Source organism: Sinohyriopsis cumingii, chromosome 15 (genome assembly GCF_028554795.1).
Source record: "Sinohyriopsis cumingii isolate HCF-2022 chromosome 15, ASM2855479v2, whole genome shotgun sequence".
In the NCBI taxonomy this organism is placed as follows: Eukaryota; Metazoa; Mollusca; class Bivalvia; order Unionida; family Unionidae; genus Sinohyriopsis; species Sinohyriopsis cumingii.
The window spans coordinates 15,955,163-15,979,166 of NC_142975.1; the positions used below are offsets into that span (position 1 = coordinate 15,955,163).

Below are 24,004 nucleotides of genomic sequence, written 5' to 3' on the forward strand. Positions count from 1 at the left end.
GGGCGCTAATAAAAAAGACTCGTCTAAACATGACGGAGACTTTTAAGAATATTCTGCTGAAAATTGAATGTTCTTGTACTGCAATACAAAGAAATCGACTTAATACGGACACGCAGAATAACAAGACTTCAAACAGATCCATTAGTGTACATTTCCTATATATATTAACTGGGCAAAAAACCTTAGACGCAAGGATGCTTGGAGCAATGAACAAACTTATAATAACAGACGTCGATCAACATTGAAACAAAAAGTAAAACAAGTTAGAGGTACACTTTCACTAAAGACTCTGAGATCAATGAAACAAATGTATACAGATGGTATTAAATTTAGTTCACATCATCCAGAAACCATGAAATTTACACTGGAAGACGAGAATATACGGTATCATGATACAGGCTCGTGAGAACTGCATAACCATTTGGTGTCGGCATGTGGGAGCCGCTAACTAGCCAGCGGACTCCCTGTGCCGACACCAAATGGCGAATTCCAACTTTTGATACGGAATTGACTCTGACCATACACCCCAAGGTAAATGTCCAAATATCAAAATTGGGGTGGAAAGGGTCAGAGGAAACTCAGACTAACCAATGATCAGCGAGCGAACCGGGTTTGGAAACAAGGCATTGGTCTCACTAGAGCCATGCTTGGATAGCAGAGCTTTATGTTGAATATCAATCGTTTTATAACTTATGATCATGCCTTGACGCTTTGAGCGAAGATGCGTGAAAACACGTTCCACAAAGACAACTCGAATTCTAACGCATAATTGTCGAACAGAGAAATTTACATTCCTGGAACTCTGATTCAATGGGAAAAGCTGTGAACGTGTAGGAGTGGCCCGTCGACATTTTTACGATCTCAGTATCAAGCGACAATCTTGGGCAACCATCGTGCATTTAACACCAACGTTGATTATGCCGCTACCGCGAGTGGTGAAGCTACCAAGTATGACATTTGTGCGAGAGGTATTACAAGTCGTTCACGGGAATAATACAATTATCCATCATTATATATTGTCGAGAATGTCCAAGGTAGTTAATCGCGTGGTGCCCGTAGGGATAAGTAGTGATTCCATCAACGTAAACCTATATCTTGGTACCGAATGGGGACAAACGTGTGACGACACACAACAGTGTGATGTTTCTTCAACCGAATAAGATTTGTCGCGTGTGCGAATTCACGTCGTTGCCTACAACACTTGGCATACATGTTGTGTTTCGGATCTTTTCCTATCACGTCAGGCGAACTATGTTGGCATTCTAGATGTTTTTACTATTTAAGCATTTAAAGTCCGCGTAAATACCACATATAACTTCCATCTTGATTTACGATGGGGTAACATTCAGAATAGTCTTGCCAGGTTCCGTTATTGTTGTACGTTACGGTTTCTCGTTGACTCCACGTTGTAAACATCATAGTCGTTAAGCAGTTGTTGGATGCTGAATACAAGGCCTGCAGCGACGACAAGGAAACGTATTCGTGTAGCATTAACTGTGTTGGAAAACAATTCGGGAAAGAATTTTTCCACATGTAATGGTATCTCGCCACTGGAACATATATGTTGCTCAACAAATTTGATCAAAGGTGTACCGCACACGCGTCCCAGTGGATAGCCGAATGGGCTGAATACCACTGTTCCACATTATAATTGATATCAAAATTATCAGAAATCTGTACTAGAAATTAGTTGTTACCAAGCTTAATTTTACCCATATACTGTTGTATTTTCGAGGCAGTTCTGCATCATCATCGTGGATAAGATCGCTCATTCGAAACACAGATTGTCGTCATTGTTCACATTTATTAGAGGTGTAATAGATGCTGGTGTTATAAGGTTTGCACGAGGAAATATGAAGATGAACTTCTGTGCATCTGGAAGGAATTCATCCTTAATCCACTTGTATACTTTTTTCCAACTTCTTGATGATCTTTGAGCAAGGTTTGTCATTTTCATAGTTGATGGCTTCCTTGTCTTCACGGTTCGTGATTGTAAAGGCATCACCCCAAAACCACTCGCTTTATTAGTGAAATTATGCCTTCCGTGAGATTAAGCGATTAATTATAAAGTCCGAAACAAATCAAGGTTCACCTTTAACCCGGAGATGTCAGCGTGCTGCAATATTGATATAATTTCCGGACGTATGTTTCAAAGAAGCTTCGTTTGGTTTTACATGGTTCGCATTTGATTGGGATAAATGATCTATAATGTAAATTCCTAAAGTGCCTGTATACTGTAAACTATGAAACTCGGATTCGTCGAGCTTTCACGGCAGCCCCAGCGACAACAGTACTTGTGAGAAAGCGGCGGTTGTGTTCCTCGTCTGTAGGATATGTGTCATTTCGACCCGCCAGGCCCAGAGAGGAATCTTAATATGTGTGTTTGATACTTTTGGTCTCAAAAGAAAGTCGCGGCCCCTCAGAAGGAAGTCCTAATATTGCAAGTAAACTTGCCTTTGTTGTACTTCTCTGTATACTTATTCCACGTTCCTCTGATTGCTTGTTTTGATATTATAATTGGTGTGTGTGTGTGTGTGTGTGTGTGTGTGTGTGTGTGTGTGTGTGAGAGAGAGAGAGAGAGAGAGAGAGAGAGGGGGGGGGGGAGGGGAAAGCATGACAACGTGAAATCCGTGCAGTCGAAATTACTGAATATCATTGGGATTCTTTTGGACTAGGTAGGAATTAAAATGGTTATATACTGAAACTTGTTTGTCGACGACATTTGGCGGATTATTGCAGCATCGAAAGATATTAGTAGAACGATAAGTTGCAAATACAAACAAAATTCCACGGATAATGGAGGTGTATGGAGGAGCTGTGTTACAATAGATGACAATTCCCGGTCAGACCAATTTTAGGCATTACATTGCGTATCTTCAATTTATATTTCACCTTACAAGAAAACAAAAAAATCCCGACAAGTTGTGACTATAACGATATAATTGCAAGCAATGGTGCCAGTGCATGTCTTTAAACCAGACCGTTACCATGCTAAATGTGAAGCATTGTGCTACACAATGTGATTCCCCTCAACCTTGACACCCAACAGCATTGAGTGACAAATGTGATTGTAGACATATATGTACTAAAGTAAGCACAGTTCAAGAATTTAATTGAAAAAATGTGACATAATAAGTTTTTTTTTTAAAAAATCTTTTGAAAGTTTTCTTAAACTTTTTATTATTTCGTATGAAGAAAATAAAGGAGACATAATCAAATCAGGCGTTTATGCTATTATCATGCTTGGTCTACCCACAACAAGTGTCCAACGAATGTGGAGTACTTGTCGCCGTACACGTTTTTGATGCCATGCTGATCATGGACTGTTCTCACCCAAACTCTCTGGCCCTCGGCACAGTGCATGATCACGGCGTTTCCAGCCTGACCATACTTTAACCCCCCTGAGTTAGAGTGCACTCCCGCCGTGTAATAGTCGTCCAAAACGATGTATGTGTCAATAAAATCCTCATCCTTCGACAAGATTGTCGTCTGGAAATAGTATGTTCCCGAAATAGGGCACGTAAATAATCCTATTAACGGGTCGAAACCTCTGCCCTCGTTGTGAATGACGGTGTCGAAGTGGATGATATGGTTGGCGCCAAGGTTTGCGATGTCGTTCTTAACATAGGCCGAGAACGCGACTCGATCAGTATATAATGTTGCTCTGCGATCTGAGGCTGAAAATTAAACAGAGAAAAAAAATTATTATTGTTTAGTCAGAGGATAATTTATAGTGATTGCATTACTTGACATCTTTCAAAAACGGCAGTAACGGAATCTAACAGAAATCAGAACCATATTGTAATCAAACACCTCGAGGTCTTTTCGGAAACATTCCATTACGGTAATACTTCTAGGGCGTAATGCAACGTAACAACAGCGCACATTGTCAGAGAATAGCGCAGAATTCAGTAATAAACTAAACTATTATTCCACTCCACGAGTATTCTGATATCATTTTTCAATATTTTCGCTCAGTAACAGAAAGTTTTGATGTACATGCTTGGGAAAAAATGGTCATTTTTCAGACGAAAATTAACATTTTCACTGGAGCTGACCGTCATGAATTATATGATTGGTTGATGATGTATGGTGTTATTTGGTTATCAAAGGTGTATGCACACGCATAGTAGCTCACGTAGTATTTCCGAGGTGATATCCAGACAACGCCAAAGGAAAGGCCTGAGCGTTCCCCGCAGAGGTCCTTATCATCTCTTGATAGCATGTCTGTTTTGAAAGTACTCATATTCCAGAATATGTACCCAATTAACTTTTTTCTTTGTTAACAAGAGAAGTGAAAATGCTATAAGCTAAGAAATATGCTTAAAATCATGATTTATCGAGGTTTAATACGACATTTCGTATGCTTAAAACCAGTATATATCCTGGCTTGATATGAGTTTTATATGCATCAAACCATTTTATATCCAAGTTTGATACGAGAATTGATTTGTTTAATACCAGATTATAGCCAGGTTTGGTACGGCTTTTAATTTGCTTTTCGACTAATACTTATGCCGTCACACGCAAAAGTGTTAGTTTAGGATTCAATATTCCATGTCTTCTATTTATTTAATGTATATAAACTTTATATGTGATTCCTCGGTGAAAATTACTTTGTATTTCTAGAAAATCTCTGCAGAACTACGTGAAGAAAATTTTGAATATTATGCATTGCTATGTAGCAAATTGGCTTATTAAAAACCAACTTAATTATTTTATGAAGCTTCGATAAAGAAACCGTGTAATACATTATTTCCTTGCTGTAAGAGGTATAACGATAATTTCTTTCACCCTCCAGAAACTCGTGACAGCACATGAAGATAGATATTAAAATATTATTTTATTAATCACGCTTCATCTTTAAGAAATCACAATTTCGAAGCAAGTCGTGTGTGTGTGTGTGTGTGTGTGTAAAATGGTCGTCATTTCCCATCCTCCTTTTTTATACCCATAATACTCATATTTAATTTTTAAAGAAATCATGAGCGAAAGTGCACCGGATGTTCAAGTACTAAAGTTTAAATGGACGGATAATCCACTTATTGATAATACTGAATGCTAAAACTTATTCTTAAAGTCTGCCTCTGAAACGTAGAGCTGCGTTCTAAGATCGGTTTTAATCATCTTATCCTAGTGAGAGTTACGCTACGCAAGCTAATGTTGACAACGAACAAAGATCAGGCGACATCACCTCACCATATTATAACACAGGATGCTTCTAAATGAACGTATTTGAAATCTTATCAAGATACTAATCAATGAAGTTCCGACGATTATTTGTTTGATTCTATGGACCTTACCATCTACAGCCCTTTGATACGAATGTATTCTGTTAGTTGTATTGGCAACAACATTAACATATGGTGTGTCGTTTACATCCCCCTGATTTGTAGCAGTTGACTGTTTTGGAATGCCGTTTAAAGTTTCCTTTTTATCTGCTTCAACCTTGTTTATTTTTAATTTCATTTCAAGGTCACGAATCCTTGCATTTGCCTCCTGCAGCTGAGACTCTAAATCACCCAGTTCCAAAAGACGACTTTCAGCTTGGTTCAGACGAACTTGTAACTCCCTCATCAATGGCAGATACTGCATGCTGGCCCTTTGTCCTTCCTCAAGTTCCTTAATTCGAACAAGAAAATGAGCAAAATCATGCTCGTCACTTGCATTACACATAGTAACCAGGAAAACAGCGTGCAGTATTATCCACAAAGCAGCCATGTTAAAGTCCGGCAGTGAAGTAAAGATCAAGTAGATTTGTAGAACAGGTCATGCTATCTGAACCTGAAGATAAATTTAAATCTTGTTTCATGTAGTACACTGTCCGTGAGAGCTGTGTCACATGTACCTTTTAAAGACACAATAACACTTCGCTAGCTTTTTTAAATAAAAAAATGCCTAATAACGATTTATTTTTAAATTAACGGCATTCAATGATTTTCAGCAACATAGTAAGCAAACACTCAGTTAAATGATTCTCTGCATTTGAAACAAAATCATATGCAGTACTTTAAGTGAACCATTACACATTACCAGTCAGATTCAAACTTTGTTGCGTATTAGATAGTGGTAATGATGGAGGCTACAAGATAAATCGATTATTAGAATGCGCCTTTAAGCTAGCATTCATATTAATTTAATGACAAAAACCAAAACGTTGTAATAATGATTTTTTCTTGTATTTAACATAAACTATGCTGATTCCATATTACACCCACTTCGTGAACGTTTTGTTAGGAGAGGACGTCAAGAGATAAGAAAGCGTTTGTCAACTTCACCAACCTTACTCACTCAAATGCGTAAATTTACTTTTTAATGAATGGCTGCAAATATTGTACAATTCATTACCAATGTTTCCGCTGTCTATTTCACTCCTCTTCTAATGACCTCTGGATCTTCTGATATCTGTGAATTTCTTCTGGAAACCATTTCAAGCTGCAGAAAAGAGAGTTTGTCTTCATTAGGTATGTTTGAGGTACCACCAAAAAAGGCTTGACTTTTAATTAGGAATAATGATACCATAATGATAATAAGGTGAACAGGAGTGTATTAATTCATCCCTTTCACCTATAATTGACATATATGCCTTCACTGGAATGTCGTAGCAAAGGATGAAGTCATTCTGTTGGAGTTACTGTTTTAATGTACTAAAGTCCTTTATTTAAACGATATATACGATTTATACGATTCTTTGAAAATCGTATAATATCACAAACCAAAGTTTATTATAGGTAATGAAGTTTCAATCATTGCAGAATATATTTTGTTTCACTAAACGGTACTTGTAGATATACTTTGAAACCTAAGAAAAAGCAAGAAACATATAAAAACAAACGAAAAACACCCCGCAAAACCAACAACAACAGCAACAAAAGCTTTAACAAAACAAAATGAAACTTAAAACAGACTATTCAGTGGATTTCCTTTTAGGACAGACTATTTCAATTTTCGACTTTACATAATAGTCATCTGATATGAGCGTCTTTTCCAGACTGTTTCTATACTTTACAGTAAGTCAAATTCGGGCAATATGGTTGATATCTCCTTATCTTCTTGACCTAACACACTCAGTGCCTTGGTATATTGTCGTAACTGTTAATAGATACACTTATTGCAGACATTTCATGTCTTTAATAGTAATATGACATACACGTAGTGAACTTTGTCCATTTTCCTACAAAAATATTTTTCATCGTTTTATTTCTGAAAAGACATATAGCGTGTATTTAGTTTTATAGTGGAGGTCATATCTTAAACTTTGGCACCATAGTTGTTTTCCTTATAACTTGACGAAACACGCTTCTTGGATTTGGGCCAGCAAGGATCGTCCAATACAATGGTATGTTGCTTTACTTGTTATTAAGACAATTTATTGCATATATAGTTTTGCCAAAAAATACAATCAGTGTTATTTCATATTATTCGAGGTATGCCAATACAGACACTTAGAAAACAATGGCTGCTGGACTAATTGATCTAAACATATATCTGATTAGGAAGCATTGATATTTCTAGCAAGCAAATAAGGCCTCTTTGAAGCATGCATCATCGTAAGCCATGCAGACTCTATAAAGGTTGTCTGAGATCTAATAACATCTTTCAAACAAAGGAAACCTTTTCAATGTTGTGAAGGATGAACCTAATTTTATTGACAAGACAATTAAACTGACAAATTTTAAGAGCAAAGTAGGGAAATGTAAATTTACTTTAAGGCGTATTTTTTGAAATAGGAAACGGAAAGTTGTCAATATCTGAGTTGTGCTTACTACTACCTTTCCACATAAGAAATGAATGCGTAAAAGATGACTTTAAAAGAATGATCACATTTGAGCATTATATAAGCTCTAAACATGTTTCTTTTGAAAAGGAGATAATATATTTGGAGTTTTATCCGTTGCAAACATGGCTGCATCACCCTTGGAATTTCTATCTATACCTTTTTCAGAAGATAATAAATTGACTTTGTAGAAAGCATATTTAATGCATTTAAGCAGGATTTATTTTTGCAGCAGCTTAAATGTATTCACGGAGACATCGAGAATCTCCAATTTTCTCTCCGTATATATATATATATATATATATATATATATATATATATATATATATATATATATGAAGGAATGTTCTTTTGCATTTTCAAGTACACGTTCGTGGTTCTGTCTATGCTGTGCACGCTGCTATCATGCGCCTGCGCAGACCAAACCGTACAAATGAAATTGCTGCAGCACTGGGATAACAACTTTGAAGGCCAGTTTAGTTTCCCGCTCCAGACAAACATAGTGGGGTGGGAACTTAAGATGAACTTTTCCGTGTCTGTCAGCAATATACAGGTCTGTATTTTTTATATCAACTGTTAACTCCATTTACAATTATTTTCTACGTATATAAAACGTCTGCATGCGTTAACGCTAAAAGTACATAAATGTATTCAAAGAACCTTATTGTAAACAATTATATGCGAAATCGTCTTGTTTCCTTTTCACTATTTTCTTCAATAATGTTCTTTTGAGAGGTTACTCAAATATTTTATTTTCAAGAGGTGTTGGAATATATTTCTCCTGATTACTAAAGAAACTTCGTGTGTGTGTGTGTGTGTGTGTGTGTGTGTGTGTGACTTAGATTTGTAGCGTACCTTTATAAAAAAAATTCACTCATATCGCTACGATGTCTGCATTGTCAAAGTTCATACTGATGTCCAGCACTGGGACATATATCATCATGTACCACCTGAAACCAGGCCAACCAGTCCTAAAAGTAACCTCTTAATACTGAACGCACAGTCAGGCAGCTGCAAGTAACATTTTTATTAGTCTTTGGCATGACTCGGACGGGGTTCAAACCCGAGATTTTTCGATACCGAGGCGGACGGTTTAGGCCGAGTGGTTTTAGCGTCCGCCTCGGATGCGGGAGGTCGTAGGTTCGATCCCCGGCCGAGTAATATCAAAGACTTATAAAAATGGTACTAACAGTTGCCTCGCTTGGCGCTCAGTATTGCAAAGTTTGTGTTAGGACTGGTCGACCTGTTGTCAGGATAATGTGACTGGGTGGGACATCATGCTTCATGTCTGGAGCATGATGCCCCAGTGCTAGACATTACTATAAACTGCCACACTGCAGACATCGTAGCAATATGACTGAAAACTTGTTTAAGCTACGTTAAAATCCAAATCACACACACATACGTACGTGCGTAGATACATACATACATACATACATACATACATACATTCATGCATGCAGGCAGGCAGACAGTTAGACAGACAGAGACTTAGGACTTTTCGCTTAATGTAGCTTCTTCATACAGTATTTAGGGCATATTGTGTTTTATATCTGTTTTGCACTAATTATAATTTATGATAATATGTGCGAACAGGAATGATGGAATATGGATCATTTAAAAAAATAGATTTGGCGCACCTTGCATATTTAGATAGAAAAAGTATTGCGTGTGTGTACCTGTGTGTGTGTACCTGTGTGTGTGTGTGTGTGTGTGTGTGTGTGTGAGAGAGAGAGAGAGAGAGAGAGAGAGAGAGAGAGAACATTTTATACATAATATATCATTATATTTAAACGTGAGGAACATTCAAGTTTTCCAAGACCAAAGTTTCACTTTGATTGCTGTTCTTATTTTGTACTATGTAAAAGACCTTTTTTTGTGATGAATCAACTTTTCAGTAGCAATGGGATGGGGATTGGTTGTACCAGAGTCCTGATGGCCGGTACTATATTCTGTTGAACAAGGACACAAAGGGGTTGCACGCCGCTGGAACAACTCTAACGGTCAGAATGATGGGAATGTTTTCTGGGAATACGGCTCCTTCTGCAACTGGGACTCTGGTTGACCTCAGTGGGGACAGTCAAACGGTTCCTCCTGTACATGTCCCAAATAGTAAATATTTTCTTCCCTCTTAAAAAGGACTTAAATGAAAGAAAGAAAAAATACATTTTTTTAATGTTAGATATCATTTCAGTAATTTATGCTCGAAAACAAATCAACTGTATTTGGTTGATTTTATGGGGTTTATGTTATCTTGCAATTTTATCACGAAATAATTAGTGAAAAATTATCGCATGATAAATCTAATAGGGGCTAGTTCTAATATAGAAGGAAGCTACCACCAAACAACAATAGTCATGATGCAGGCAACACCTTCCTCAATTAAATGATCTCTTAAATATTTGATGATTTATTTTCACTCTTGTGTTCTGTTCATATAATTGGTGGAATCTTTTTCACATTTTCAGTAACATCCGTTGGAAAACGGAAATAAAGAAAAATGATTCGTACATCATCAATGAAAATGTCAACACATATGGAAGTTGAGACCAACGGGATACAATTTAAAAGTTGCGGTTTATTTTGTAAGGTATTGTTTACAAAACAAAAAATAAAAACAGAAACTTTATTTTCACAGACATGCAACACACAAAGTATAACTACGCGGAGGTGTTGGAGAAGTCTATTCTCTTTTTCGAGGCCCAAAGATCAGGCAAACTTCCTGCGAATAATCGCATTCCTTGGCGAGGCGACTCAGCGCTGCATGATCACGGAGACAACGGGGTAGACCTCACAGGCGGATGGTATGACGGTACGGATTCGTCGTTTTTCTTCTTCTTTTCCTTTAAAGAATAATGTAATAAATTCCTTTCCGATGAAAATAAGAACACAAACGTTTTATAAAACCGACGTGTTTGTTTTTCAGCGATACATTAATACTTGAGGGTGACATTGTGCAGAATCAAGTAAAGTGATTGCGCAAGGATACACCACGGCAACCAATCCATGCTTCCCCTGGGTCAGAATTACAAAATGTTCCCTTCTGGTTGCGAGTGTGGCAGCTTAGCCACTGAGTAAAAGTACTCATGGAGAAATACTCCCCCGTTGATGATTGGTCATCGGTTTATATATATATATATATATATATATATATATATATATATATATATATATATATATATATATATATGCGTGTGTGTGTGTGTGTGTGTGTGTGTGTGTGTGTGTGTGGCTAATCCAATTCATTTAGGCCTTAAAACAGCAGCCCAGCAAATCATGTTCTTACACTGTATTTAGTATTCATAAATATGTGTATAAAGGCTGCTTAATTTATTTTAATAAATAATATGTCTTAAACAAATATCATAATCATCCTATGGCGTTTGTTCCGCCATATTGTTTCTCAGACAAAGGATCCAGGAATGCGTATATACTTGTACATTTTTCTCATGCCAATTACTTCTGCATACATGATTCATTATATCTTTTCTCCCACTGCTTGATGTAGTCTTAGACGCAGGCAAGAGTAATAAAACAAAGAAGAAGAAGAAGAAGACAAAGAAGAAAAACAAGAAGAAAATGAAGAATAGTAATAGCAAAAATAATACAAAACAGATTTCAACATCTATAATAACTTGTATTACTTACGTACCTATGAATAATTATGACAAGAATGCCGGGAATCTTTGCAATAATGAAAAACAAATGTATCGAGATCTTGCATGTTTTTAAGTATTAGTACACTTAACGATTAGTCACCTTTCTCAAATTCCATTACAACCGAATAAAAATTTGTTAAATAATTTTACATCCTACATGTAACCTATTGCCCTATCATCCTAAACTTCCTTACAAAAGAAATTAGTATGGTCTTGATCAAATAATTCTAATCAATCATCATTTTTATTTGCTTTGAACTGTGAGTGTTAAAAAGCAATACAACTATTAGCTAAATGAAAACAACACATTCCAATATGTAACTCCGCATACTTACATTGATTGCAGACTTAAAAGGTTTAAGGAACAGTTGGCTGATATAATAATGTAACTCCGCATACTAATGTTGATTGCAGAATTAAAATGTTTAAGGAACAGTTGGCTGATATAATAATGTAACTCCGCATACTTACATTGATTACAGAATTAAAAGGTTTAAGGAACAGTTGGCTGATATAATATTTAACCCATAATCAATTCGGTCACACAAAAACAAAAACGAAATGCACGTTGTGTGATATGCAAAAAAGATATTACTTAATGGGTAATGCAACAAATCATATCTTTCTCTCTAATTTAACACATTTATCGTGCGTATTGTGTCAACTTAATGATACTAATTTGTTGGTTTTATCTTTTAAGAAATGCAAGGCAGCATTTATGTAACATATAACTTCTGTCCTGCATCTAATCATTTTCGAGAATTATTTACCCAGCCGGGCACCTCGAAATAGCAATGTACAAGACAGTCGGATCCTTAAAAATGGCTATATACTTGACACTCGTGTATTTCATAATGGTGTATACCATACAGTCGGGTATTTTATAATGGCTGTATACCATACAGTCGGGTACTTCATAGTGGCTGTATACCATACAGTCAGGTACGTTAAAGTGGGTATATGCTAGAAACTTGTGTCTATTGTCTCGGCCAAATATGCCTCTATTTTTGATCTAGGAGAGGCCTCAGCATTCTAGCCATCGCTGTAAGTGGATAATATAATGTTCATCTGTAATGTGATGAATATAGCGCCTTTGCATTGTTTTTAGTAAGAATAATAACATAGAAAATGTCTCTGTATGCCATTGTATTGGTGCTCCTTGTTCGAAATCGAATTACTGGCTATTTTTAGCCACTGCGTGTGACGTATCATTGAAATAAAAAAGTACAAGCGGGATATAACATTAATCATAGACGTCCCAATTGTTGCTTTCATTATTGCTGTTTTCATTGTTATTGTTTACTGCCATTTTGTCGCATGATAAAAGTCATAGCAGTAATCAGCATTCATTAGTATCATTATTGTCATTATTGTCATCATTTGCATCATCATCTATGAAAGGCTGATAAAGAAACTTCATTTTCATATATACCATTGGCGATTACCAATTCTTTCTAACGTACTCCTAATTTTATAACTGCAGCTGGTGACCATGTAAAGTTCGGCTTGCCGATGGCATACTCTGTGACAATGCTTGCCTGGGGTCTTTTGGAATGGAAACAGGCGTACCAGCAGTCGGGGCAAATGCAATATATGTTGGACTCCATCAAGTGGCCCCTGGACTACCTCTTGAAGTGTCATACGGCTGAACACGAGCTCTATGTACAGGTAGGATAATATTTGCTTCCACTTTGTGTTTTTGTTATATTGTTTTTTTATGGTATAAACATGGACACATTTATTTTTTCTATATTGAAATCTAAGTTATTCTTCGCCCTCGAACAACTTTATAGAATAAAACGACATGCATCAAAGGCGACAGCAAAATGCAGCTTTAAAATGCTTTAAAAGTATAAACATTATCACTAAGTAAGACAAAAGTTGGTTGACGAAAAGACCACCAATCTTGCCTGTACACTGGTGTATATCTGGGGTCAAGTGGGGTATAAAATGATGCAAGGAACATCCTAACCAAATTGTATGCAAATGATATGAAAACGAACGAAGATTTCCCATGGGAACAAAACGTTGACACTGGATATTAACCGGCAAACAAACTATAAATAAGTATTGTCCAAAAAGAGGCCACCGTGACCAACGATTGCCTTGGGCTGTTTCACTATGCTGGAATTAACACTGAGAAAACGTTTCATGAAGATAGTTCTAAAGCTGTCGGCAGCGGCTCGCACATACAATTTTACAATGAGATAAATTTAATTTGACTCGGGACTGTTGGTGAGCTGTGATATTATTGCGCGATGAATCTTTAATTTTATATTGAATGTTGCATTTTTTCATGTTCACTTTGAAACATTGAAATGCCTCCTCACCCTCCCCCCTCCTCTTAAACTATTTTAATCTAACACAGGTGGGAGACGGTGGTCCCGATCACGGATACTGGGGTAGGCCGGAAAATATGACAATGGCCAGACCAAGTTTCAAGATCACGGAGTCAAAACCGGGAAGTGACGTTGCTGGAGAAACAGCTGCAGCTCTAGCCGCTGGATATTTGGTTTTCAAGTCTGTCAGTAAGTTATAAAACTGAGTTATTCATAATTCTAGCAAAAGTTTAATTTTTAATTGATCACACACACACTCACGCACACACGTATGACACACTTATACATGAATTAAAAAAATTCTGGAACTCAGAAATAAATATATACTAGTCTGCAGAAATACAAAAATTAACTTTGTATCAGAGTTCCTTGTCACAAGTTAGAAAATTAATGTAATGAGACATATCACTTTGGGGGATTTTGTTAATTCGATATTTAAAACTATCTCACTTTAAAAAGCTAAAATAATATCAGCTTTACAATGGTTGAAATCTAAATGCGAAGTAGACCAAAATGTTGTAATATTTATTGGAAATGTTATGAAAATTCACGACAATACTATCAGTGATATATGCAATAATGTTGACGCAAATCAGATTCACATCTTTTCCAATAATACATACCACAAATCAATTAAACATCCCATTATATCATAATACAAAATATAAAGAACTCACAAAAATGTTGGAAAATATGAACTTTACTGTTAACGTCTCAAATATTAAAAAGTACACATTCTTTAAAGAAGTTTGCGAACGCAGATGATTCTTACCTGTAAGGAAAAGACTGAGCTGTTCTGACTCGAGCAGCGAACTAATTCTTCGTAAGCCTGATTCGCTATTTATACATTTTATTTCGTTCGCCCAGTCTTGAGAACATGCCGCTTGAAATTTCCCATGGCGATAGTGGGAACAATCTGCGTAACGCATCCATTATTGATATAATAATTTGTCTGTTCAGCAGCTTTCCCCTGAAATCTAAACTGATGACATTTAGATACGAGCGAAATGTATTTTATGCTGACAATAGTTGATATTTAATTACGAGCAAAATGTATTTTGTGCTGACAGTAGTTGACATTTAGTTACAAGCGAAATGTATTGTATGGGTTTCTGTGCCTGCTCGTAAAGTGCGATCTTTATAAAATAGCATACAGTTCTATTACACAAATATATAAATTTTATCTTCATATATTTTAGTGGAAAATTATTTTCATTATAAATTAATGAAAAATTACTTTTAATACAATTTAGAATACATTTCTTTCTTAATACTTTTACTTAAAAGTTCTTTCCTAATATATGCAATGATGTTGACACGAATCAGATTCACAGTTCAAAAATATACGAGAATGAAGTATTGAAAACATTAAATTTGCTTGAAAGTAACAAATCACTTGGCCTAGATGGGTTTCCATGAAAATGTTTTAAACATATATCATGATAAGTTATTTAACACATCTCTTTAATCCTATGTTTTACTGTGGTATCTTTCTTGACAGATGGAGAATGTTTAATTATACCAGTTTTTAAGAAAGGCAATCACTTTGACATGAACAATTATAGCGAAATACCTTTACTATATACGACACATTATTTACTTCAAATTAAAATAAATCCCGTAATACCGCTGACGCCTACTGGTTATTCGACAGTAGATATATTCTCGTATTGCATTCTGTAATACAGAAATATAAAATTTACGCGCGCGCGCGCGCACACACACACACACACACACACACACACTTCTTTCGAATTCACCAATTGGGGAAAGATTCCTCTCACTTTTTGATGATATTTGTTCATTTAGGTTAGATATATATAAACTTTGATATCGTGATTCGTATAAATTAAAGAATGCGTATTTGCTTTGGAAGTTATGGTAAAAAAAGCAGTCGAAATGGGAAGTTTCACAGTTATTAACCTACTTTTTACTGGAGTCAACAATTCGGATTGCTAATATGTCTTCTAGAGTTAACAATTCGGAATCCTAATATATCTACTACAGTTGATGAAATTTAAGGTTCTATTATAGGAATATCTTTATATATTTTTCTCAGAAACACCTGAAGTGCATGTTTTCTAAAAAGTATTCGTTTACAAGAATAAATTGTTGTTCCCGTAATTTGTTTTACAGATCAAACTTACGCTAACACTCTTTTGTCGCACGCCAGACAGCTCTACGACTTTGCTGTAAACTGCAAGGGTAAATACAGCGACAGTGTGAATGCCGCCGCTGGATACTATAGGTATATTTTCCTTTCGTTTTAGGGTTTTATATGTATGAAATTTGTGTTTCGACTATAAATAATGTAATGCATCCAAAAGCAAATTAAGTCACGTAAATAAAAGCTGATTTGGGGGCTATGCATAACAGTATCTCGTTATCGCAATGGACATTTAGGAAAGAGACATTTGCTAGGCGATATCAAGTTTGAGTCTGAAAAATAATACAAACTATCGACAAAATCAAATGTACTTCACTGGCAGATATCCCTTTCGTAGCGGTTAAAATTAGTCAAAGTTGTTTATGATATATATCATCTTGTATGTGTATACCTAAATATATGCATACTCAGGTTTCACATTAATACGCATCGATTAAATCAGATAAATGTTGTTTTGCAATGTTATGCAATATTTTGTATCAAACCTACATGACAGGAATTATAAGATTTTTTCCCCTGAGCGTCAGAACAGAACAAAACCGTTTATTCTTCCTAAATTTAAATATTAATTTACTACAAGTGGAGCCAAATTTTGTTTGAACCAAGAATGTGTGTATGTTGTATTTATAAAATAAACTTAAGAGAAACATTCTTATCGATATAAGCTTTACATCCTTTAAATCAGAGTGTATATGAGAATACCATAAAATATCAAACTCATACTGCTGAACAATTACATATTATATAATCTGGAATTGTGTTTCTTTGCTGACATAAAAACAAATGTCAACTTATATTTTACGGTATGTTTTGTCTCGAGCGACATCCATCACAACCACTGTCGTCTTCATCGAAAACATTATCGTCTCATTGTCATCGTCTTCGTCATCACCAATTATTTGAGTACTCAGCTTCGACAAATCATTAGGATAAGAAACACTGCAACTTTGATGCACGCACGTGAAGCATTTTTTGATTTCAAAGTTTAACCTGGAGACAACAAAAAATAGTAGTCGTCATATAGACACAGAATATAAGCGGGTGGTGGGTGGGGTGCACAGGACAACACTGGGTCGTCCACGCTGTTATTTATACGTATGTAATTATATAATTCTTTGAAAAATGAATAAATATATACAAGCATACGTACATGCATGCGTGTGAGCATATACATACAGACACACAAATGCACGTATAAAAGCAATGCTGTGCACTGAACGAGTATACTTATGTACATAGAGAGTCTAATTCATGTGTAGGTACTTGCATATAAAAAATCTAATCTTTAAGTTTGTTAGGAAGATTAATCCATATATGGTATGTATAGAAATAACGTGTTTCTCAGCTCAGTAGACATCGATATTACTGTAAAATCAATTGTAAAAATATTATTCATTATAAGCTTTAAATTTTTAATAACATTTTACAGGTGTAGAAATATTCCCTGTTGAAGGCAGTTTTAGCGAATTTCAGAAGATTTGGTCTAACACATACCAGTGTAAGCAATACATGTATGAGCTTTAGCAGATATAGTTACAAACATCTTTGAGGGTAATGGCTGATTTCAGTTTTTGAACCCAAACGCCAATTTAATAAAATGTATCAGCTTGAATACCGTTCTCGAGAAAGGTTTTGAAGTTCGTGATAGGAATCTGATATCTTACTGATCTGGAAACAATAAATGAATGCTAAATCTTGATTCCATATGTGTAACAACACGTCACATCTACACTGATAGCCTAGGTGATAGAGTATTTGAGTATATACTCAAAACTGAAATACTATATGCAAGTGGACCATAAAGTTGCCGAACAAACATATGCCTTGAATTATGTCACCTCAGTAGTGGTTGGAAATACTTCTTTCGTCACCACGTGAACCCCCAAATGCCCTGCAAACTCTGTAGCTGAGAAATCAAAGCTCGTGTAAATATCGTGCAACGAACCATCGCTATAAAATAAACATAAATCTGTAAATTATTAAATATTTCCATTGAACAGGTCTAATGACTACGTGGACGAACTTTGTTGGGCGGGAGCATGGCTGTACCAGGCCACAAAGGAAGCCAAGTATCTGAGTGACGCAGAGTCCCACCATCAACCAGGATCAGCATGGGGGCTATCCTGGGACGACAAGCAGGCCGGATGTTTTGTATGCATGATACACCAAGGGTTTTTAAAAATAAATCATTGGTTAAGACAAGATTAAGAAACAAACTCACTTGTACGTTGATGGTGTAGATGACGCGTTCTTTTTTCTTTTCATCATTTGGTTTACTGTTTGAAAATTTCGGTTAATTGTGCTGATCAAGACCCGTCTTGGTAATCCCATCGAACAGACACGCCATCTAGGAACAGACAAATGAAGTAAGAAGTGAAATTCTTTTGCACGTTTGTTCAGGATAACACCTGTGTATGATAATGTGAGGTATAAATAATAGTGGTTTAGAAGTCGTAATGTAAAAGTAAATATATTTTATTATGTTTGGTGTTTTTATTTTAAATTAATAATTAGTATAACTTCGATCTGGCCGTAAACCGATATAAATATCCCCGTAGACAAAAGACACATAGTAATTACCGCCAGAATCGATCCTCTCTATACGATATTAAAGGGTTCGTAACAAATATATGCATACTCCACAAGAATTTCGATCTAGAGATCTACTTATAGCGTGATTATTATGATTCGTTAAATAAAGATATAATTTGTCACCACAGACTTGATGGTGAACTTCTTGTCTCCTTATAGGCTCTTCTGTATAAATTCACCCATAATGCCACCTATAAAGACGACATTGTGCAAACCTTCCACGACTGGATGCCCGGAGGAACAATCCCTTACTCCCCAGGGGGACTCGCCTTCAGACTTCAGTGGGGAGCACTGAGATATGCAGGTTATTTAAACTGGTGAATCGGAACACTTGAAATTTCTAATTAGAGGAATAATGCTTGACGTTTTTTATATTTAGTTTCGGTGAGCTCATTAAATGCAGAATGCTGTTTAATTTCATATGATTGAACGTTTAGGTACTGACGTGGGGTATAGCTCAACTATTGTTCTTTATGTAAAGGAAAATATAGCCATTCACATAATCAACAAACAGAGATACAATGGTCAGGGACTTTTACAAGGAAACGCAATGGGTACATTTTGAGAACAGAATATATCCAGTAAAATATTGTAAATGCTCTCCCAGACTTGTACTAATAGGTATGCCAATATTATTATTTTCTTAAAAAGACATCTCAAGCAGTTATCTCAATTATATTTAACTGTTCCATCTACAATCAAAAGACTGCTACTGTGTCCTTTACAGTGAATATGGGTCTGATAGCATTGATGGCAGCAGATTTAGGCATAAACCCTCACCAGTACCGTTGCTGGGCCATTAGTCAGTTCCACTACGCCCTCGGGAACAATCCGCAGAATCGCAGCTACGTCGTTGGATTCGGCAATAACCCCCCACAGAGGCCACATCATCGGTCGAGGTAAACTAAGATGAACCAATATACTGTGCAGTATTATGGAAAATGTATATGCTACACAATTACAAATATTAATTTACTAAAAGGCGATTGAATTCACGATGATAATAAGGGTCGTGCTTCGGAAGTTATTGATAATTCGATGCTTAGATGACTGTAAATGTAAGAAAGAAAATCTTTCGTCAATTAATTAAATACTTCCAGTCGTGTTCCCATCAAAAGCTAATAATATTATATTCTAACGCAATTTGTGGTACCGAGCACCACGAAATTTTGGCATTCCTCTAGTCAAATGCTTGTAAAATTACAAAGATCCGAAAAGACATTCGCAAGCAATAATCATTACAAGACAGTTGAAAAATTGTGAAATGCTAGGAAACTCTTGGAGATAGTAAAGGTAATTCAAGTTATCGGTCCATTTGTGATTTTCTTCCTTCAGTTCATGTCCTATGATACCCGCTCCCTGTGGCTGGGACGAGCAAACGAACACTGGACCAAATCCTCACGTGCTTTATGGCGCGCTCGTTGGAGGCCCAGATCAAAGTGATGCTTATGTCGACGACAGAAAAGATTACGTTAAAAACGAAGTGGCCTGCGATTACAACGCTGCCTTCCAGTCTGGCATAGCTGGTTAGAAGACGCTTTATATTTCCACCTCTAAACGAATTCTTTAAATAATTGTTTTTTCAACAAGCCCCTGATCTCTCGATCTCTCTCTCTCTCTCTCTCTCTCTATATATATATATATATATATATAGTTCTGCGTTCGTCCATATATATATCCTCTCTATGTGTATATCTATATGCAACTGCGTACAGATGCGCTCCTTCAAGTTCGTCCTAATGCACATGTATATGTATGTGTGCATGTATGTATGTATGTATGTATGTATGTATGTATGTATGCATGCATGCATGCATGCATGGTGTCTAAAGCGTTGGGCCGATGATGTGGCCTCTGGGTGTGTGTGTGTGTGTGTGGGGGGGGGGGGGTTATTGCGAATCCAACGACGTAGCTGCGATTCTGCGGATTGTTCCCGAGGACGTAGTGGAACTGACTCATGGCCCAGTAACACATGCACTCCTTTAAGTTCGTCCTAAAGCACATATATGTATGTATGCATGTATGCATGTATGTGTGTATGCATGCATGGTGTCTAAAGGGTTGGGCAGTTTGGTTGATAGATAGACGAATTCGTTTGTGCAGCTGTTTCATTACCATTCCCTTTGGCGAATCGACCTACAAACAAAATTTGATCTGGTGTATGTATTAAAGTCATAAGTAATTCGGTATATTTTCCCCATGATGGACGAAATCTTCTTTGATTACTGAATGTCTTCATTGGGTTTTGATTTTTATTTTCTAAATATTCAACTTTTTATTATTGTTATCGTTATTGTGAATATTATTATTATTAATTGTATTATTATTATTGTTATTATTACTATTATTATTATTATTACTACAGGTCTACTAGAGCTAGCCATAAAGAACCAGCTACCGGACTGTCAACATTGAGGGAACAGTACCGGATCCCCAACATAATGATTTTTGATCTGATTTGGGAAATTAAATAAATTGCCGAATGTTTCCTTTTCTTTAGTTTAGTTATTTCCTTTGTAGAATTCAATAAATTAAACCATTGTCAAGATAGGATGGTTGGGAGGGGGTGGGTGGGGTGGGCTAGTGAAGGGATATATTGGAAAACATTGCAGATATATAACTATTTTGAGCGGTGATACTGAAATTTACCTAAAATGTATCTGTGTTTGTGTTTTGTTTTTTAATTTTCAATATAGCTTTAACAATTTTAGTTATATCGCTACGAGGTCTGCAGTGTGGCAGTTTATAGTGAAGTCTAGCACTGGGACATATTGCCATATAAAATCCTGGCACTAAGCCGACCAGCGCTGAGCACCAGGCGAGGCGGCTGCTACTACCATTTTTTAGTGAATTTTTGGTGAAACTCGGCCTACGTCAGAGGCGGACCCTTTAACCAGTTAGACCACCGGAGAGCCTGCCTAAAATGCACTGTACGAAAGCAAATACATGTTCCTCTGCTCTTACAAGATGAACCTAAATATTTATTGAAGCATTTTATTCGAATAATTTTAATAAAAAAATGCCTTTTGCATAGAGTTGAGGACTAACATATAAGTAACCTAAACTGTGTGTATTAAGTTGAATTCTGACAAAAAATCAAGTTATCGGATATCACTCTGGGTCCAAGACGATGAGGGGTCCCAACTCAGTTAAATTGTTATTAATTTTTCTATAAATTTTGATTAAGAATTAAATCTTGTTAAGGACTTTTCACATATTTGGCGTTGGCTGACTTGAACGGATTCTAACGGATGTACATGCAATAAAATGAATAGACTATTAAGGATGGATGGGCTTAAACAGTGCCAGGTACTTCTCATGCCTTGGCATGGTGAGGACATATAAACAGAAAACAAGTGGTTTTCAAGACATTTTTTTTGTATTACATCAGTCGTAACGAAATTAATTTAAGTCAAAAACGGAAGAAAAGAGCGTTAAAATGGAACAAGTAGTTACTTTTTCTAAAAATGTGTCAACTTGTCCAAACAATTGCATGTTAGTATATGAAAAGTATGAGAAACTGGGAGAACGTTTCCGAGTTCTACGATCACTTCTGTTTGTGTGGACTTCTCCGTACATCTAGGTATGTGTTAACTACCTTGCGAATGTGGTTACTCCCCTCTCAGTCCGAAAGTTAATGGTTTTTATATCTGTATGTTAATCATCCCCGTCTGTATTGTGCGTTTATTTCAGAAGTAATGCTGAACATATTTTTGAATGGAACTTTTAGGTTGGGACTTACTCATTTAGATTCCCGTCACATCCTCTCCGTTTCTCCAGGCGTGAAATATATTTGGCCACATAACACAATTAAGTTTACTATATGTTCTCTACATTTGTTTCTCAGTACTGATCTTTCCACTGTGTGACAATCACTACAAATCATATGTTAATTTAAAATACATTTAAAGATGACTTCACGGTGAAGTTCTTGTCAAAGGTTGACCTGCTCTTTTTTGAGATGCTGGACTGTCAACAGAGCAGCATGTAAACATAACACAGATTTCACTTCCGGATTATCACCAAGGCCTTATTACTCACTGTGCACTGTCGCCGAAATACACACGGACAACCACACCCTGAGCTCATATTCTCAAAAATAAACAATTACCTTTAAATCCCTACCAAACATGCATAAATAAAGCTCTTCTATTACCACCAAAATGAGAGAGGAAAAAGTGTTCTAAAAACAGACTAGAACTAAATTCGTGGGTACTGAACTGGAAGTACTAATTGTGACCCGATCCATTTAGAAACAGACCCCCCCCCCAAGCATTACGCCGTTTGGCCTCTTTTTCCAACCATTTTGGAAATTTTTAAATTTCTTATTGATCCATTCCAATGATTGGTTAGTGTTCGTAATTTTTTTGGTTGCTTGTTTAATGTTGTAATTTTAGCGTGCATTTATTCCATATGTTTCATTGTATCAAATTTACTACGAGTTTTTTGTTACAAATAGAAACAACCCACATTATATATATATATGTTTTGGTACTGTCTTCTTCGTCTCGCAACTCTTAACAGTTGGCATATGAATATATCCCACCCCACCCCACCCCCACCCCCACCCCACCCGGTTTTCTCGTTGTCCTATACATTATTAATTTTTTTATCAGTTTTTCTAACGACAAGAGTTGTACCAGAGAGTTGCTATTTATATTGCTGGGATCTATAACAGTTTCTTCCACCATTGTAAAACAATTCTCGGAGATAAAAAGTCTTGCCTGTCTTGTTTAATTTTGTTTCTTTTTCTTCAGGTGAATTTCTTGGTACCAATATTTCTCTCTCGCCAAATATCTACTAAATTATATTCTGTCGATATATTAACCACCATCTAAGTGTTTTTTTTTTGTTCCTCTTCCCCATACCTGGTAGACAGCATTTAACTGTTAAAATACATGTGCTATTATTATTATTATTTGCATTCTTATACATTAACTTCACTGTTATTTCATTTTCATTGTTCCTGGTGAATGGGTAATTAGTCCCATTATTATCCTTATATAATTATAATCTCTCTTCAACACCTCTCCTCAACATCCCGCACTTGTATACAAAATCCAAAAGTACAAGGATGGGGGGTTTCTGCGATATATTTCTGTTTCCCTTGCCTACATACATTTTTTTTTTAATTACAGATTGGTCAGATAACATTACACTGCATTTGCCTAACCTATTTATATGTATTATTTAGTTAAGTACATTATTGTGCGTATTGATCTTGTCGATTCCAATTACATAAAGTATGAGGCTCGTATTTCCAAATTGAGTATTTATCGTGTATTATAGGTATTTCTTCTTAACAGTTGTGTTTTAATACATCGCATAATGACATGCCACTTTGAATAGAGCTCCTTACCACAAAATTGGCAGGGCGGGACGAGACCGTTCCTAAATGTCTTATATATGTGAATAGTTCTGCAAGTATGGAATTATTACAGATTGTTTATATGTGTGTATTTATTCTTTA

At 36.0% G+C, this 24,004-nt stretch overlaps 2 protein-coding genes across 2 annotated transcripts; one reads left to right on the forward strand and one right to left on the reverse strand.

Moving 5' to 3' along the window:
- Window positions 1–3,198: 3,198 nt before the first annotated feature.
- On the reverse strand, window positions 3,199–5,766 carry LOC149781309 (complement C1q tumor necrosis factor-related protein 4-like). Its single transcript, XM_089934732.1, has 2 exons — window positions 5,304–5,766; window positions 3,199–3,677 (listed from the first exon to the last, which is right to left on the reverse strand). Exons 1-2 carry the CDS (start codon window positions 5,719–5,721, stop codon window positions 3,238–3,240), a joined length of 858 nt encoding a protein of 285 aa, XP_089790858.1. The 5' UTR covers window positions 5,722–5,766; the 3' UTR covers window positions 3,199–3,237.
- Window positions 5,767–7,213: 1,447 nt separating this feature from the next.
- LOC149781310 (uncharacterized) lies at window positions 7,214–21,017 on the forward strand. Its single transcript, XM_089934733.1, has 12 exons — window positions 7,214–7,339; window positions 8,142–8,330; window positions 9,679–9,889; window positions 10,416–10,589; window positions 12,920–13,104; window positions 13,805–13,964; window positions 15,912–16,023; window positions 17,943–18,093; window positions 18,694–18,838; window positions 19,262–19,433; window positions 19,870–20,060; window positions 20,900–21,017. The coding sequence occupies exons 1-12, from the start codon at window positions 7,337–7,339 to the stop codon at window positions 20,947–20,949; spliced, it is 1,743 nt and encodes a 580-aa protein (XP_089790859.1). The 5' UTR covers window positions 7,214–7,336; the 3' UTR covers window positions 20,950–21,017.
- Window positions 21,018–24,004: the final 2,987 nt, after the last annotated feature.

Excerpts from the sequence above, each read along its gene's own strand:
- LOC149781309 (XM_089934732.1), bottom strand. The coding sequence starts at position 5,721 with ATGGCTGCTTTGTGGATAATACTGCACGCTGTTTTCCTGGTTACTATG. Across the intron at positions 3,678-5,303 it reads GTATCAAAGGGCTGTAGATG|CCTCAGATCGCAGAGCAACA; the intron begins GTAAGGTCCATA and ends TTTAATTTTCAG.
- LOC149781310 (XM_089934733.1), top strand. Across the intron at positions 18,839-19,261 it reads GGGAGCACTGAGATATGCAG|TGAATATGGGTCTGATAGCA; the intron begins GTTATTTAAACT and ends TGTCCTTTACAG. Across the intron at positions 19,434-19,869 it reads AGGCCACATCATCGGTCGAG|TTCATGTCCTATGATACCCG; the intron begins GTAAACTAAGAT and ends TTCTTCCTTCAG.